The following is a 17,829-nucleotide window of genomic DNA, read 5'->3' on the forward strand; positions in this document are numbered from 1 at the left end:
TCTACACACCCAGGCTGCTAGAGACGGACTTTTTAAAGCAATGAAAGCTGAGCCCGTGCCAAGAGCCAGCAGCTGGAGAGAGGTGGGGGCATGGCACCACAGCAATGGGCACCAAGATGGGCAGCCCCAGACTGGGCCCTGAAGGAAACCACAGAGTCATCAGAGCACAAGGGAATTGAGGGAGGAGCTGTAAGCCAGGAAGGGTCAAAAAGGAAAATATATGTTTATTGAATAAAGTGTATTCTCTGTACAAAGAGCGTTACCTGGCATCATCCACAGACCCACCTCTGACAGCACAGACACCCCAGAGCATCACACCCCGCATGGCACCATCCACCAATCCACTCTTGCCAGCATAGACACCCTGAGCGTCATACCCCATATGGCATCATCCGCCCACGTGCCACTGCAGCACAGACACCCCAGAGCATCACACCCCACATGGCACCATCTGCCCACCCGCCACTGTCAGAGCAGACACCCCAGAGTGTCACATCCCACATGGCATCATCCACCCACCCGTGTCTGCCAGTGCAGATACCCCAGAGCATCACACCCCGTATGGCATCATCCGCCCACCCGCTTCTGCCACCGCAGACACCCCTAAAGTGTCAAACCCTGCATGGCATCATCCATCCAAGCACCTCTGCCCGCACAGACACCCCAGAGCATCACACCCCTCATGGCACCATCCTCCCACCTGCCACTGCCAGCACAGACACCCTTGAAGTGTCACACCCCACGTGGCACCATCCGCCTGCCCCTGCCAGCGTAGACACTCCCGAGCGTCACACCCCACATGGCACCATCCGCCCGCCCGCCACTGCCAGCGCAGACAGTCCAGAGCATCACAGCCCGCATGGCACCATCCGTCCACCCACCACTGCCAGCGCAGACACCCCAGAGCATCACACCCCGCGTGGCACCATCCGCCCACCCACCACTGTCAGTGCAGACAGTCCAGAGCATCACAGCCCGCATGGCACCATCCTCCCACCCGCCACTGCCAGCACGGACACCCCAGACCATCACACCCCATGTGGCACTGTCCACCCACCAACCTCTGCCAGCGCAGACACCCCAAAGTGTCACACCCTGCATGGCACTATCCTCCCACCCACCTCTGCCAGTGCACACACCCCAAAGCGTCACACCCCACATGGCAACATCCACCCATCCACCTCTGCCAGCGGGATCAGGGTGCTCTCAGCTATGGGCCAGCAGTGCCCAGCCCACCATGAGTACACAGACACCTCGGGATCTCTACCCGGCCTGGGCTGCAGGTGCTCTGAGGTATGGGAAAGCAGCATCAGGCCCATGATAGGCACCCAACCCACTGCGGTCCCTGCCCGGCACTGGCTGTAGGTGTTCTCAGCTACAGGACAGCACCACCCGCCACTTTCTCTTTTTTGTGAAAACAAGTCAAACAGGACCAGCACCCAGGTATCCCATCCATCCTGACGTCATCGCGGGGCACCGCCATCATGGCAATGGGCTGGCTTCTCCCCTGCTGTGTGAGCTGCAGATGTGCAGCCAGCCCTGCACCAGTGCCTGTCCCCCTAACTTACATAGTAAGCACCCGGAGCAGCTGGGGTCCATGCCCCACGGCCCTAGCATGCGCCCAGAAGTGCTGCCCGGTTCCTGTGTAGCAGGCCAGGGTCAAAGAGCGCCAGCCCAGTGCGCAGACGTGTGGCGAAGAGGTGGCGGCAGGGCAGCAGGCTGGAGGTGTAGATGGAGCAGGAGCAGCGCGTCAGGGCCTGGTCCATAGCGAACTCAGACAGGCCGTCGTGGAGCAGGTAGCCCTCGGCTGTCTCCTGGAAGTGGTAGCGGCCATGCCGTGCAAAGCCCAGCTCCTCCTCGATCAGGCCAGCCGGCTCCGGCTTGCAGATGGCACGGTAGTGCGTGGCCAGCTCTCCCTCGTCCAGCTCGTGGGCCTCGCTGCCCACCTGCATGGCCAGCAGGTCCAGCATGCACTGGGCTACGGTGGGCGAGGGGCTGAGGGCTGCCAGCAGCCGGCGCTGGTGCTGCTTGAGCAGCTCGCAGGCGTTGACATTGCGGGCTGTCTCAAAGGCCCAGAACTGCACCCACATCTCGCTGCGCGGCTGCCAATGGCGCCGGAAGTAGCGCACAAAGCGCGGGGGAAGAATGGCCTTCATCTCCTGCACTGCCTGCTGGTAGGCGGCCGGCGACTTGGCCGCAGCCAGCCGGCAGAGCAGGGGCCAGATGCGCTCGTCTTCGGCGGCGCCCAGCTCCTGCGCCTTGCTAAAGAGCGTCTCCAGCACCTGGGAGCGACAGATCTGCACGCGGGCGTTGGGCAGCAGCTCCTTCACCGCCTCCAGGTGGGCGATCTCCACGCCCAGCGTGATGCACCGCACCTGCAGCTTGACCTCAGGCACGCTCTGCACCAGCGAGGCCAGCGTGAAGCGTAGCAGGTCGGGCGTCTCCCGTTGCGTCAGGCAGTAGGCCACCTCGCGGCCGCGCCCCGCCCCGTCCACGCACAGCACCGAATACAGGTCAAACTCCTCGTTCAGCCCCACCATGCGGTCGAAGAACAGCATGAGCGGGAAGCGCCGGCTCAGCGCCATCATGCGCGAGCTCAGGAAGAAGATAGTCTGGACGATGACCTTGTCCTCCATGAAGACCAGCTTGACCTTGGCGCTGGGGTCACTGGCGAAGAGCCCGTCCAGCACTGTCAGCACGTCCAGCACCCCATGGTCACGGCTCTTACAGTAGGAGAGCAGGCGCCGCACGTCCGGCCCCCCCACAAACTGCTTGGAGATCTTGTTGGTGGTGCGCACCGGCAGGCACGAGTTGGCCATCAGGTAGCCCTTCTTGAAGTAGTAGGCAAACTCGATGGGGCACAAGGAATGGTTGTGGGCCAGCTGGCACTCAGTGACGATCAGCCGGTCCTTCTTGGGGCTCATCTTCAGCACAATGCTGGCGCAGCAGCCCTTCTGCTGCCCCCTGTGGGCAGAGAGAGAGGCTGAGCACGCTGGGACCCCAGCACACGCCTCACCCATGGGCCAGGAGGCAGCTGTGGGAGCTGGCAGAGCGGGGCCTATGCTCACCCCATGCCTGGCGGGTACCAGTGCAGGGCTGCAAGGGGGCCTGGCCAGCATATACCTGTGTGCATGGAGCCTCCATTAGCTCTAGTAGTAGGGGCCTGGCTCACCGGCTCACTGCCCTGGGGTAAGGGCACTCCACTGCAGGTCTCCTGGGGAGACCCCAGAGCCATGCCAGCTGGAGCTCAGATATTGTGCGGCGGGGCTCCCAACTGGGGGGCTGAAGAGCCCAAGCAGGTTACTGCAGGGAAAGGATGGGACAGAGGGACCTACAGCATCGATTGGGACAGAGACAGGAAACAGGTACCTCTGCTCCCCTCTCTCATGAGGCAGGAACCAGGACATGGGCAATGAGACAGGCAGAAATCCTTCCCTCACAGTGCTATAGGCCTGGGGAACTCACTACCACAAGGAAGTGTGGGGCCAGGGCCGAGCAGGGCTCAAAATGGAGCTGCGCCTTTGTCTGGATAACAAGAACACCCAGCATTACTGAGGCAGTGTGGCCTACTGGATAGAGCTCTGCACTAGGCCACAGAAGAGCTGGGTTCTGTTCTCAGCTCTGCCTGGTGTATGCCCTTGGGCAAGTCCTGTCCCTTCTCTGTGCCTCAGTTTCCCCTCTGTACAGTGGGTAAAGCGCTGTGAGCTCTACAAGGGAAAGGACTAGATAAGAGCTGGGGACGGTTGTTAATTATTAGTCAGGATTAAATGGGGCAGGGAGATGACCCACCTCCCAGCCAGTCACAGATTGACAGGAGCCGGGGGGAGTTCCCTGGGGCAGGCTATGCCAGCACTCCCCACTGCGGGGATTCGCCACCCTCGGATATGGAGCTAGGCAGCCTGGGGCTGAGCCAGTTTGGCAGTGCCGAGGGATGTAAGCTTTGTCCCATCACAGCCTCACCCACATCAGACCGCGCTCCTGCCTAGGGTAACATGCACTGACAGCAGCCATGCACCTCTCAGCCCCAATGGGACATAGGAAAAGGCTAGAGAGGGATCCCGTGCCTGGGGTGTGGAGGGTTTTTATACAGGGATTCCTTGCCCGGTACTGTGATGCAACTGCCTCTGGGGTGGGACATGAGGGCTGTTTAAAAGTCACACAGAACCAATGCACAACAGTGGAGATCAGGAAGGGGAGTCAGACAGAGAACAGAAATGGGGGTTGTAGCCATCTTAGTGTTTCAACGGGATACCTGGGTTCTCACCCCAGCTCTTAAGGGAAGTCTCCATGGGATTGTTTTAACTACAAGCGAGGAAGACTACAATTTTACATCTAGATCAGCCACTCAGCTCCCTTCAGCACAGACCCCCTAGCGCCGGCCTGGGCATCGGGGCCAGCACTTACTGTCAGGGGAGAGTGCTCCCTACTGAGACCCACACAGCAAGGATATGGGCTCCAAGCCCTGGCCCAGTTAGACTCTGCTTTGCAGGTGGGCTCTGGTGGACACCACAATGCACAGGAGCCCCACGGGAGAGATAGTACATGCCCAGTTTGGCGCTGAACCGTCCTGCCCAGCTGTGTCCCTGTGCCTCCCCCAGCCCTTCTGCGTGTGCTGCCCCTCTGCCGAACTGCCCGCCCCCCATGGCCCGCCCACAGTGGGTCCTCACCCCTGGTCGGGCTTGCTGGAGCCACGAAAGTCCTTGCAGACCAGGCGCACGGAGCTGTACTTGAGGGCCTCCACCACGTCGGGCCGTGGGGGCGCCGTTGCCCACTTGCACTTGCTGAGCGGCACCGAGTTCTTCACAAAGAACAGGACTTTCCTGCGCTCGCACCAAGCGTCGAAGAAGGCGCTGAACTCCTCCCACGAGAAGAACTCCTTCTCCTGCAGCTCGTCCTCCTCCATCCCGCGGGGTGGCTGGGCCTGCTGGGGACAGCTGGGGTCAGCACCGGGACAGGCAGGGTACAGAGCTCAGTGCTGGAGACCCACAGCACAACAGGCATCCCTCAGCCAGCCTCCTGACCAGGGACGGAGCAGAGGGGCACCAGGAAGGGGCTCACAGCTGCACAGACTCAGCCCCCCAGTCCTTGTCCTCTGGGCACCTGCCCTTGCTGTTCTGCCCAACCAGCGCTGCCCCCCAGTAACTGCTGTGACTCCCCAGTATCCGCATCCCTCAGCCTCAGGGCAGCTCTGGTGTGACACTGAGAGAGGGGCAGGAGGGAGCTGGGGTATGTATCGAACCCCCACTGTGTATAGATCATGTTCCCCTGCAGCTTCACAAACCCCTCAGCCCATGGGGCACCCCACACCAGCAGCCTGTTATCACACACGCCCATCGTCTGTCTCTCTCTCTCACACACACACAAACACACACGTTCAGCAGATTAACAGCTGGCTACATGACAGCTCTCCGGCACAGTCATCCGTGGGACCCCCATCAAGTGGGCTCTGCAGGGACCAGCTCCCGGCCTGATGCTAGTCTGCATTTTCATCAGCGATCAGGCAGGAAATACAAACTCCCAGCTGAGAAGAGCACTGACGGCTGACACACAGACCAGCGAGCAGTAATCAGCAACAAGGCCAGGGCAGCCAGACCAGGCAAACTGCACAGCTTGGTCAGCTGGGCCCATTCAAACAGAGTGTGTTTAATGCAGCTTGATGTGAGGTCATGCGTCTAGGAACAAGGGATGCAGGTCACACTGACCGCACAGGGGCTGGCCCCTAGAAAGCAGGGACCCGGAAAGGGATTTAGGGCTCATAGGGGACAAACACCTCAACAGGGGCTCCTAAGGCAATGCTGTGGCAACAAGGGCAAAGGTGACCTTTGGCTGGATAGGGAGGTAGGAGGCAGTTTTCCCTCTGGGTACGGCATTGGTGGGGCAGGCCTTGGATTTCTGCATGCTGTTCTGGTGTCCATGTTTATAAAGGATGTTGAATAATTGTTGCGGGTGCATCCCCATCGCTCGCTGGATTCAGGTCCAGGCTGAATGCTCTTCTGGAAGCTGCTTTAGTCAGATACAAGTTATTGGGCCCAGCAGAGGAGGGTGACTAGCTGAACTCTCGGGCTGTGTTATATAGAAAGGCGGGTGGCACCTGTCATTGTTTCCATAGGCTGAGTTCTGTGCTGGTGGCATCTCAGGTTTTCTGGAACTAACCCCACCCCATGAGATTCCACAGACAGACTAGCAGCTCTGGCAAATTTCACAGGCTGTATCGGCCAGGGGCCGCCATTTCCCCGCTTGGGTGAAGTTTCTGTGGCACAGTGCTCTCAGGTACCCTACAGCCACTGCACATCGTAATGAACTTCCCATCCCCCCCATGTCACAATCACACTGCCCCATTGTGTGTCACACTCCCATGTCATACACCCCTCATGTTTCACTGCCACAGCCTCCACTGTGTCACGCACCTTGTCATACACCCTGAGTCATATATATATACCCTGGGTCCCAATCATATGCTCCCGTCACACAAATTCAGCCCCCTTTTAGTGTCAAATCCCCATGTCACACACACCCTGTATCACCCACAGAGCCCTTATTGTGTCACACCCTCCCATACCATACCACTCTGTGTCACACACACAGTCCCTTCCCCACACCATAGATTCCAAATCCAGAAGGGACCACTGTGTTCATCTGCTCTGACCTCCCGTATAGCACAGGCCAGAGACCTTCCCCAAAATAATTCCTAGAGCAGATCTATTACAAAAACATCCACTCTTGAGTCAAAAATGGCCAGTGATGGAGAATCCACCATGACCCTTGGGAAAGTCTTCCAATGATTCATTACTCTCAGTTAAAATGTACACCTTATTTCCGGTCTGAATTTGTCTAGCTTCAACTTCCACCCATTGGATCGTGTTAGACCTCCCTCTGCTAGACTGAAGAGCTCATTATCAGCTATTTGTTCCCCATCTAGGTACTCATAGTCTGTGATCATCCCCCCTTAACCTCTTCTTTGTTACACTAAACAGATTGAGCTCCCTGAGTCTCCCACTATAAGGCAGGTTATCCAATCTTTTAATCATTCTTGTGGCTCTTCTCTGAACCCACCGCAATTGATCAATATCCTTCTTGAATGGTGGACACCAGAACTGGACACCAGTGCAAAATATAGGGGTAAAATACTCTACTCCTACTCAAGACTCCCATTTATGCATCCCAGGATTGCATTAGCTCTTTTAACTACAGTGTCACACTGGGAGCTCATATTCACCTGACTGGTTTCAGAGTAACAGCCGTGTTAGTCTGTATTCGCAAAAAGAAAAGGAGTACTTGTGGCACCTTAGAGACTAACCAATTTATTTGAGCATGAGCTTTCGTGAGCTACAGCTCACTTCATCGGATGCATACCGTGGAAACTGCAGCAGACTTTATATATATACAGAGAATATGAAACAATACCTCCTCCCACCCCACAGTATGCATCCAATGAAGTGAGCTGTAGCTCACGAAAGCTCATGCTCAAATAAATTGGTTAGTCTCTAAGGTGCCACAAGTACTCCTTTTCTATTCACCTGACTGTCCATCATGATCCCCAAATCTTTTTCAGAGTCACTGCTTCCCCAGAGAGTTCACCATGTAAATATGACCTGCATTCTTTGTCGCTAGATGTATACATTTACATTTAGCTGTATTAAAATGCACATTGTTTGCTTGTGCCCAGTTTACCAAGCGAACCAGATCACTCCGTATCAGTGACCTGTCCTCTTCATTATTTGCTACTCCCCCAATTTTTGTAACAACTTCAAACTTTATGAGTGATATTTTATGTTAAACAGCAAAGGTCCTAGAACTGGTCCCTGCGGCACATACTGGAAGCATACCCAACCAATGACCATTCCCCATTTACAATTACACTTTGAGCCCTATCAAGCAGTTTTTAATCCATTCAATGTGGACCATGTTCATTTTATACTGTTCTAGTTTTTTAATCACAATGTCATGTGGTACCAAGTCAAACCTCTTACAGAAGTCTAAGTCTGTTACATCAACTTTATTACCTATATCAACCAAACTTGTAATCTCATCCACCAAAATCAAGTTAATTTTTCATGATGATTGGCATTAATTATAGTACCCTTCTTTATTTCTTTATTAATCAAGTCCTGTATCAGCTGCTCCATTATCTTGCCTGGAATTGATGTCAGGCTGACAGGGCTATACCTACACCGGTTACCCCCTTTTTAAATATTGGCACAACGTCAGCTTTCTTCCAGTCTTCTGGAATTATCCCAGTGCTCCAGGACGTATTAAAAAATCAACATGAACGGTCCAGCGAGCTCCTCAGCCAGCTCTCTCTCACGCACCCCATCACACACCCAGCTGTCCACCCCTTGTGCTGCACTCCCCGAGCTGCTCGCCCAGCCCCATCGATTCCCAACCCCGCAACCAGCCCCAGCGCTGCCACCCCGAGCCCTGCTCGGAGCTGGGATCGGACCAGGAGGGACCCACCGACAGCCCCGAGCATCAGCTTCTGCCCTGTGTGGGTCCAGCCCTGAGCACCAGCCCCCCGCCCCGGTCAACCCCCGCCCCGGCCAGCCCCGAGCTGCAGCCTGCTGCGGGTCCCGCCCAGCTCACCAGCACCAGGATGCTCCACAAGCAGCAAGAGCCGAGACTAGAGCACCCAGCCCCCACAGTGCTCCGCAGCCCTCGCCCAGCCCCCGCTTCCCACCATGCACCGCGGCCCTCCCCTCAAGGGTCCCCCCCTGCACTGCAGACCCAGCCCCCTAACCCGCCCCACAATGCACTGCAGCCCTCGCCCAGCCCCCGCTTCCCACCATGCACCGCGGCCCTCCCCTCAAGGGTCCCCCCCTGCACTGCCGACCCAGCCCCCTAACCCGCCCCCACAGTGCTCCGCAGCCCTCGCCCAGCCCCCGCTTCCCACCATGCACCGCGGCCCTCCCCTCAAGGGTCCCTCCCTGCACTGCAGACCCAGCCCCCTAACCCGCCCCACAATGCACTGCAGCCCTCGCCCAGCCCCCGCTTCCCACCATGCACCGCGGCCCTCCCCTCAAGGGTCCCCCCCCTACACTGCCGACCCAGCCCCCTAACCCGCCCCCACAGTGCTCCGCAGCCCTCGCCCAGCCCCCGCTTCCCACCATGCACCGCGGCCCTCCCCTCAAGGGTCCCCCCCTGCACTGCCGACCCAGCCCCCTAACCCGCCCCCACAGTGCTCCGCAGCCCTCGCCCAGCCCCCGCTTCCCACCATGCACCGCGGCCCTCCCCTCAAGGGTCCCCCCCCTGCACTGCCGACCCAGCCCCCTAACCCGCCCCCACAGTGCTCCGCAGCCCTCGCCCAGCCCCCGCTTCCCACCATGCACCGCGGCCCTCCCCTCAAGGGTCCCCCCCTGCACTGCCGACCCAGCCCCCTAACCCGCCCCCACAGTGCTCCGCAGCCCTCGCCCAGCCCCCGCTTCCCACCATGCACCGCGGCCCTCCCCTCAAGGGTCCCCCCCTGCGCTGCCGACCCAGCCCCCTAACCCGCCCCACAATGCACTGCAGCCCTCGCCCAGCCCCCGCTTCCCACCATGCACCGCGGCCTTAAACTCCCCACAAGGCACAGCAGCCCTCGCCCCCTGCCAGTCTCCAGGATACACTACAAGCTGCCATCCAGCCCCAGTTCCCACAAGGCACTGCTGTAGCCCTCCCCCAGCCCTCCCCCCAGCTCCCCAATGCCGTGTAGCCTCCAAACCCTCTAGGTTTCAGAGTAGCAGCCGTGTTAGTCTGTTTCCGCAAAAAGAAAAGGAGGACTTGTGGCACCTGAGAGACTAACCAATTTCTTAGAGCATGAGCTTTCGTGAGCTACAGCCCACTTCATCGGATGCATGCCGTGCAAAATACAGTAGGGGGATTTTATATATACAGAGAACATGAAACAATGGGTGTTACTAAGCTCACGAAAGCTTATCCTCAAATGAATTGGTTAGTCTCTAAGGTGCCACAAGTCCTCCTATCCCTCTAGGGAGCAATGACGGTGGGAAAAGCTGCAGCAGGGTCTCTAGGGAGTTGGAAGCCTCTGCCCACGGACTGTAGAGCTTTTACCCTCCTTGTCTGGTACAGAGAGGCCAACTCTAGGGTGGATGCAGCACCACAGAGGGATAACAGTGTGTGTCCTGGCATTGTCATCCCTGCATAGAGCAGACAGCATCTATGGACTGGGCTGGCTGATCAGTTGTGACACTGGCCCAGTGCCAAGGGGAGAGCAGGGCTAGTGAGTAGAAAGCTGGTTCCCCCAGTCCCGTTGCGGGACCCATACCAGGAGCTCTGTATCGTTCCCATCTGGGCACTGCCGTAAGGCGTGACAACACAGCAAGTGTATGGCCATGCTGAGAGCACAGCGCCAGGGACCCATGGGAAAGGCCTAAAGACAGAGTTGGGATTTAGAGACTAGCATAACACCTGTGGGCAAAGATCGGCTGGCTTGCAACCTCTCCTTGTCGGGGGAATAAGGGCACTGAGGCTGGACGGAAGGCACCCCGAGGCTACACAATGCTGGGGTGGAGTGAGGAAATGCACGTGCCCTCTGAGGCCTGGTCTGCACTACAAAGTTAGGCTGACAGAAGATGCCTTGCATCAACCCATTTTTGCACGTGTGGCCCCCGCCAACATGTGTGCCCCGTTACTGTGAGTAGCCAACCCATGTCCCCCAACAGCATGGAGCAGACCTGCTGAGGCTGATGCAGTGCAAACATACACGCTACATGACGCTTGTTGACCCCAGCAGTCCTCTAGGAGCTGCCCCACCATGTCCAATTCCCTGTGACAGTGACTGCCCTGCTCATAACTGTGAACTCCACTGCCCAGGACGTGGGCTCGCAGAGACCAGAAGCCATCTCCCCACTTCCGGTTTTGAAATGCCTTTTCCTGACAGCCCAGCTTGGCAAGCACACTTCTCCGCTCACCGTTGTTACATACAGGTGCACAACAAGCCATGCCAGAGGTGAATTACACCAGCTCCACGCTCCTGCCTGGAGCAGACAGGAAATAGTGGATCTCCTGGGCCTGTGGGGAGAAGAGACTGTGCATACATAGCTACAGAACAGCTGCAGAAACATGGACATCTACACCCAGATTGCACAGCGGTACGACAGGGATCAGCAGCAGTGCAACGTGAAATCAAAGGAATTTCGCCAGGGATACCACAAGACCAGGGAGGCCAACTGTCAATCTAGTGCTGCCCACCTGCCACTTCTGTAGGGAACCATGGCGGAGACCCCACCAGCATGCTGGGGTTACTTTGGAGGAGCCCGAGACAGAGAAGAGTGAGGAGGAGGGGGAGACGCACCAGAGGACTCCAGCCAAGCTGCAAGCCAGGACCACAGTCTAGCCAGTCCCGCCAGTCAAGCACGGATGAGGGGAGGGGAACGCAGGGAAGCACATGCATGCATTTTCCCTTACAGTGTTTAAGTTTAAAGATGGTGCCCGGCCCTTCCCCAAGTTAACCTGACACATGTATTGATGTTTCCTTGTTTGACTCTCACGAGAAGAGGTAGTGGTGCAACAAACAGAGGTTGGGCTGGCATCTGCTTTTCATTCTCCTGTTGGGTTGTAGGCGGGGTCATGAGGAACGCTTTATGACCCTGGGATCCTCCTGAGAGATCTCCAGGAAAGGTTCATGCAGATTCTCTGCAATCCTCTCCCAAAGGTTTCTAGAGAGGGCTGCCTTGTTTCTTCCCCCACCGTAGGACACTATCCCATGCCACTCTGCAATGCGTTCGACTGGCACCATCGCAGTACACAGGCTATTGGCATATGGGCCTGGGTGGCTTCAGGACACCAGCAGCAGCTGAGATCTCTGTGCTTTGTGACCCTCAGGAGTGAGAGATCAGCTAAGATCACCACCGCCTGTGGAAAACAGTGCCAGTATTCAGTGCCATTGCCCTGTACTCATACCTGTGGAATAGGGACCAAAATTTTACATCATCATGTCAGAGAAAATCCTTCCCCCCACCCCCCAGCAGGCCATACTCACTAGGGCTGGGGCTGGAGAGCAGTGCTGTGCCGAGGCGCTCCAAAGCTCAAGTGTTGATAGGCATGTCTTGTTAAAAGGGTTTATGGGAGTAAGAGAAGGGAGGTTGGAAACATATAGTTCCCTTGTGACTGTAAATCCAGGGGTACGGTGATTGTTTTCATCATAGCTGCTGCCATTGCATCCTTGAGGCAAAGGAAGAAGAGGACTAGCGAGGACACATTCACTGAGACCCTGCAGCCACTGCTGCCTTGGACTGTGAATAAAGGCCCTGGATGGCCCACTTGACAGACAGCCTGGAGAAGGAAAGAGCAGACAGAAGAACAGCCCAGGAGTGCCAACAAGACAAGGAGAGGCAACTGCACCAGGACATAATTGGACTTCTCAGGTAGGTAACAAACCAAACGCTGCAGATCCAACAATCTGACTCTCCACCCTTTGCAGTCCTTGGAGACCTCCAGTCAGTGCTCCCCACACCCCTCACCATATCATGGGACACCACAGGCCGCATCCTTACCCCTACTACGCCACACCGGGGGACAGGGAGGAAAACCACGGCTTGCCCCAGCTGCTGTATGCGTACCCACAACGGGCAGCATATGTGCACTCAAATGGACAGTAATGTTTACTTCCTTTCTAATTTTACATTTTCACCCCATTAAGCTATGTTAAAAATGGGTCTAACATGGCCTGCGGGTTTCTTTGCCCATTGATTTTCTGCACTGTTTTTTACCCACTCGATAAAGTTCTAATTTTGGAAAATCAAGTTTTCTTTATTAGTTCATGACACTTATTGCAGAATGGCCCTCAAAGCAAGCAGGACTTGGACACATGCAGCAAGCGCCGCCGAGTTCACAACTCCAGAAAGGCACCTAGCCACATCTCTATATGTCCAGCAAGCATGATGCAGGTCCTAGCAGCACTCAAAGCGCTAGGCCCAAAAACACTCCACACAGAACGCTGCTGTGGCTAACCGTTACAGTGCTTTCAAAGCCTCCCTCAACTGCACAGCTCCATGCTGGGCTCTTGTACTGGCCCTTGTGTCTGGCTGTTCAAGCTCAACAGAGAGCCACCCCAGCTCTGCCCTTCACCCTGCCGGCAGCTTTCCCCCCTTCACCTCACAGGACACAGCAGGCAGCTGTAAGCCACAGGGGTATTTTTTGCATGGAGATCCAACTTACTGAGTAAACAATGCCAGCGCCCTATCTACCAAAAGCACATTCAGCTGTCATTCTGCAACTGCTGAGCGGAAAAAAGTTGAACCCTTCCTTGGCGCTGTCGATGCAGCCGCTGTATGGCTTTATGAGCCAGGGCTAGGCTGTGTTGTCAAATGCGGAAGGCTGAAGTGTCGTTGCTGTGGTGACACAGTCCAGGGCTGCTTTGAGTTGTTACAGCTGCTCCATGTCTTTGCCGTAAAAAAGCCAGTGTTCTCAATGCAAGCATAAACTCCCCCTAGCTAATTCCACAGACCTCGGTGTTATTCAAGAATGACTACCGGCACTGCTCTCTGACAAAGGCACTCGGCCAGGTTTAGTGCCCTCAAGACACAATCCTAGCACCCCATAGGAGCTACAGGCATGCTAACACGAGTGCCCTGTGGCAAGGAGCGATTCAGTCAGTTGGAGGAATTTCTGCTCTCCCACAGGCCGCACAAAGAGATAAAGCGAGGCACCCCAGTATTTATAGACTGAGACAAACAACTCTCCCCGGTTCAGGACATCTGCTTCTTACCTCCCCTGGTATCATGCTCCAGGTTCCTGGGACAAAACATCCTGGTCTGGTGTTAGCTCAGGATGGCCCTGGACTAATCGTCTGGAGTGTGTTTTCACACATACCTTGTATCTGTTGCTTCTCAGGGGGGGCCTGTATTTTAACAACACTAGTGATATTTTTGCCAAGATCATACGGTAAACTCGTAAACAGCTACTTTAACACAGGGCCTAACTTTGACTCAGTCTCTGGTTCAGGCCTCAAATCTTATACCGGGCCCAGAACTTCAGGCTCTCTCTCTCTCCGACAGGCTGGTCCCCCAGGATCATTATTGGCATTTCAAGATCGCCAACGGTAATCTGCCAGTCAGGAAAGAAAGTCCCTGCTTGCAGCTTTCTGCACTGTCCTGTGTTCTTAAAGACATGTGCGTCATGCTCCTTCCCTGACCAGCCTACACAGATGATCCACCCAACACTTGCACAATCATAAAAAAGCCCTTTCTGTTGATGTCCCCTGTGACAAGGCAGGCTGGTGCCAAAATAGGGATGTACATGTTGTCTATCACCCCACTGCAGTTTTGGAACCCCATTGCTGTAAATCCATCCTCTATGTCCCGCACATTGCTGAGAGCCACAGTCCTGTGCAGCAGGAGACAAGTAACAGCCCTACACGCCGCATGACAATGACCCATGTAATGACGTGGCGCCCACCTTCCTTCCTGGTTGGGTGTGTCTGCAATCTTTAAATTGGTACCTTACTTGGAGGACTCCTCTACTGCTCCTTTTCTGGGATGGGTGCAGCAGGACCCTGAGGCCCATCACCCCCCATAGTGGATTTTCCAACTCCAGAATGATTCCCACTGACCGGCAGCAATCCAGCATTGCAAGAGTCCAGAGCGTGATCTCCACACACTTCTCCATTGTCAGTGCAGCCCTCATTCTGGTGTCCCTGCACGGGGGGGCTGGGGCACGCTCAGCACATAGATCCAGGAACGTGGCCTTTCCCACCTGAAAGTTCTGCAGCCACTGCTCGTCGTCCCAACCTGCATTACAATGCGATGCCACCAGTCGGTGCTCATTTCTCGGGCCTGGAAGCAGTGCTCCGCTGTGAATGCCACAAACAATCCTGAACTGTTTGTTGCTGTCCCTCAGCAAAGTGTCCTTGAAGAAATCTCACGTCCCCCATTATTGCGGCTCTTCCTGCCGGTCTGCACATACAGAACTGCACATCCTGGGTTTGTAATGTTCATGAGAACAGTGCAGAGCGCTGCAGGCTCCGTGCTTCCCTCACAGACGGCAGAGACAGAAGAGTGACAAAAGGGTTTGGGGATTTTTAAAAAAAGACAGGAAAATGATGGGATATGGATGGCATTATGGGATGGAGAAAGTTGCAAGCTGGGAACTTGACCCCCTAGTTCCCAGATCCCTGCGCAAGTCATACCTGTCCCACAATAGATTGTGAAAATTTCCCAAAAGGCATTGTGCCAGACAGCAGCTCATGGCCGTGGGATACCTGCCCGTGGTGCACCACACTGTGCAGCAACACAAGCACTCCTGTGGGGTATGTGGAGCACCAACACAAGCAGCCAAGTATGCACCCGCCCGAGCAATATACAGACTTCAGCAGTTGTATGCCTCGTGCAACGTGCGTGGACTTTAGCAGTTGTATGCCTTGTGTAACAGTCTGCGGTGTTAGACACAGCCTGTGAGTGTCTTCAGTTAATGGACTATAAGGCCAGAAGGGGCCCAGTCTGGTTTCTGCATCACCCAGGTTGGGCAAACCCGACCAGTGAGCCCTGCCTACTGACCTCTGACAGGGCTACAGCAAATACATGTGGTCCTGATGTACTGACTGCCCGGGATGCAGAATCTCCCATGTTCCAGGCCAGTTGTTCTGTCAGTTCCTCTCCCTGGTAAACATTAGCCTCTTATTGATAGTCTGGGATTATCCAGCTTCAGCTCCAGCCAGGCTTTGCCTTTGCTGGGGGAGCACAGAGCCCCCTGCTCTCTGAAATCTCCTCCCCGGGCAGGTACCCAGCAGCACGGAGATGCTGAATCCACTGAGATCCTTCAGCCTCTACCTGCCCGGCAGGTTCCCAGCTCCCCCTTCTTGTAGCTCTTCTCCAACCCCTTCCCACTCGTCCCTGTCTTGTTTGCAATGAGGACATCCTCTGTCTAGCTGCCTGAGTGCTATCTCGCTCTCATATGTGGGTCACCTGATTTGGGATCAGATGGGAATTTTCCACCAGGTCAGACTGGCAGGGGCTTTGGGGGGGTTTCACCCTCCTCTACAGCCTGAGGCATGGGTTACCTGCTGGGATCCATTGGGCAGATCTCACCTGATCAATTCCCTGCCATTGCCCTCAGTCTCACCTCTCTGCCTGACACACAGAAATCAGTGCCCCGAGGACTGAAATGCTTTCATCTGACTGAAGTCCCTGGGCTCGGTCCAGGGGTATCTGTGTGCAGTGTAACACCTGGGCCATGCAGATTAGAACAGATGAGCCCATTTGGCCTTAAACTGTGTGAAACTATGAATATACACTGTACCCAGTACCAGTCTCACTAACATGATCCCCTCCCCCTGCTGATCCAGCCCAGCCATGCACTCACCCTCTTAGACACAGCCCACGCTGGGAGCCTTGGGCAGTTCAATTCCAATAGGACCCTGCCATCCTTTGCAGTATCCCTGCTCTCCAGGACACAAGCCCCACATCCGGCACGTGACCCCTCCTCTTGGTTCCTAGATGTGTGCCCTTGCCCCTGGCCATGTTGAGGTGCATGCTGTTTGGATGCACACACTGTACCAACGATGCAGCTCACCCTGCAGCACTGTGTGTCCCCTGCGTTACTCACCACTCCCACACTGTCTCACCTGTAGGCTTCACCAGCAATGGGCCTATCTTTCCTTCCAGCTCAACAATACAGCCATTGCCCAACCCTGGGTCGAGACCAGAGCCCAGCGGGACACCCCCCAGGGGTGACTAGTCCCCCTTTATCAATTGTCCCTATAGCACAATGATCGCCTTGCGCTCATTGCTGTCAATTATGGGGCGGGGGGGGGGAGAGCCAGGACTCCCCGGTTCTATTGCTGGCTGTGGAATGGGAGTGGTTATCTAGTGGGGTGGGAGGCACTGGGTCAGTTGGGCTTGGGTCACGATTGAGTGGTACTTGCAGATCTTGGGCATGAGAGGGGTGCAAGGTCACAGTGATAGTGACCCCATGACTTGCTCCCATCCCATTCCCCCTCTGGCAAATGGGGCTCCTCTCGTTCCCTGGCCACACACAGAGCAGGCCCTGTGGGCAGGGGCTCTCCCCTTGGGTACCACCACCCTCAAGGGCTGCCCTCAACGGGAGCAGGCCAATACCATGACCAGAACCCACCTGCCCTTGCCTGGATGCGGGTGGGGCTGGCAACCAGGCTGGGGTGGAGAGTCGCCCCTGCTGCCTCAGGCAGAGGAGCTGATATTCCCAGGGTCCCCCGTGAGGCCAGCTGAGGGCTCCCACTCCTTGCTCCTGCTCCCTCTGCAGGCCCCAGGACATTCTGGGACCAAGACAAAGCAATGACAAGAGCTCAGGGCTCATCCATGGGGTATGCTGAAGGGCTGTCAGGCTGCCCCCGCTGGCACCACAGGCTGAATGTGGGGCTGGCCTCTCGCTGGACAGGGGGCCATGGTGAAGTCCCTGGGACAAAGTGGGAATGTCCTGTAATATTTGACCACAATATGGGCCTCAGTTTCCCCTCTCTGTCACATCATTATGGTGGGGATTGTTTGCTCTCAGGGCCTCCTAAGAGTATGTCCACACGACACCCCCACGTCTGGCCCCTGCCAGCTGACTCAGCTGTTGAACTGCATTACCCTGCAGGGTGGGAGGGGCCCAAAGCTCACCCAAGCCCAGAAGCCTAAACTACAATTGAACAGGCATGTAGCTGGAGTCAGCTGGCACAGGCCAGTTGCGGGTGTCCAACTGCAGTGTAGACATGCCCTAAGAGACATAGGTAGGAAGGCATCCAGCTGCCTGAGCTAAGATGGGTCACTGAAAGGCCAATCGTCCGTTAAGACAATGGCAAACCCAGTCCCCAGGACAGGGACACCTAGCACCCAACGCCCCAGAGGGAATCTGGGCACAGACTGGGGAGGTGGGGGA

General features: G+C 56.2%; 1 protein-coding gene across 5 annotated transcripts; it reads right to left on the reverse strand.

Moving 5' to 3' along the window:
* Positions 1-199: 199 nt before the first annotated feature.
* Positions 200-16,647, reverse strand: ZSWIM9 (zinc finger SWIM-type containing 9). Of its 5 annotated transcripts, XM_084612713.1 has the most exons (4): positions 13,153-16,647; positions 11,975-12,267; positions 4,668-4,921; positions 200-2,964 (listed from the first exon to the last, which is right to left on the reverse strand). In XM_084612713.1, exons 3-4 carry the CDS (start codon positions 4,901-4,903, stop codon positions 1,611-1,613), a joined length of 1,590 nt encoding a protein of 529 aa, XP_084468839.1. In that variant the 5' UTR covers positions 4,904-4,921; positions 11,975-12,267; positions 13,153-16,647; the 3' UTR covers positions 200-1,610. The 5 variants fall into 5 exon arrangements, with proteins under 5 accessions (XP_084468839.1, XP_084468841.1, XP_084468838.1 ...); XM_084612715.1 differs by lacking the exons at positions 11,975-12,267; positions 13,153-16,647 and adding an exon at positions 10,905-10,986 and having other exon boundaries at positions 4,668-4,924; XM_084612712.1 differs by lacking the exons at positions 11,975-12,267; positions 13,153-16,647 and adding an exon at positions 8,581-8,668.
* Between the last annotated feature and the right edge of the window lie 1,182 nt (positions 16,648-17,829).

Source organism: Lepidochelys olivacea, assembly GCF_965140295.1.
Source record: "Lepidochelys olivacea isolate rLepOli2 genome assembly, chromosome: 23".
NCBI classification, from domain to species: domain Eukaryota; kingdom Metazoa; phylum Chordata; order Testudines; family Cheloniidae; genus Lepidochelys; species Lepidochelys olivacea.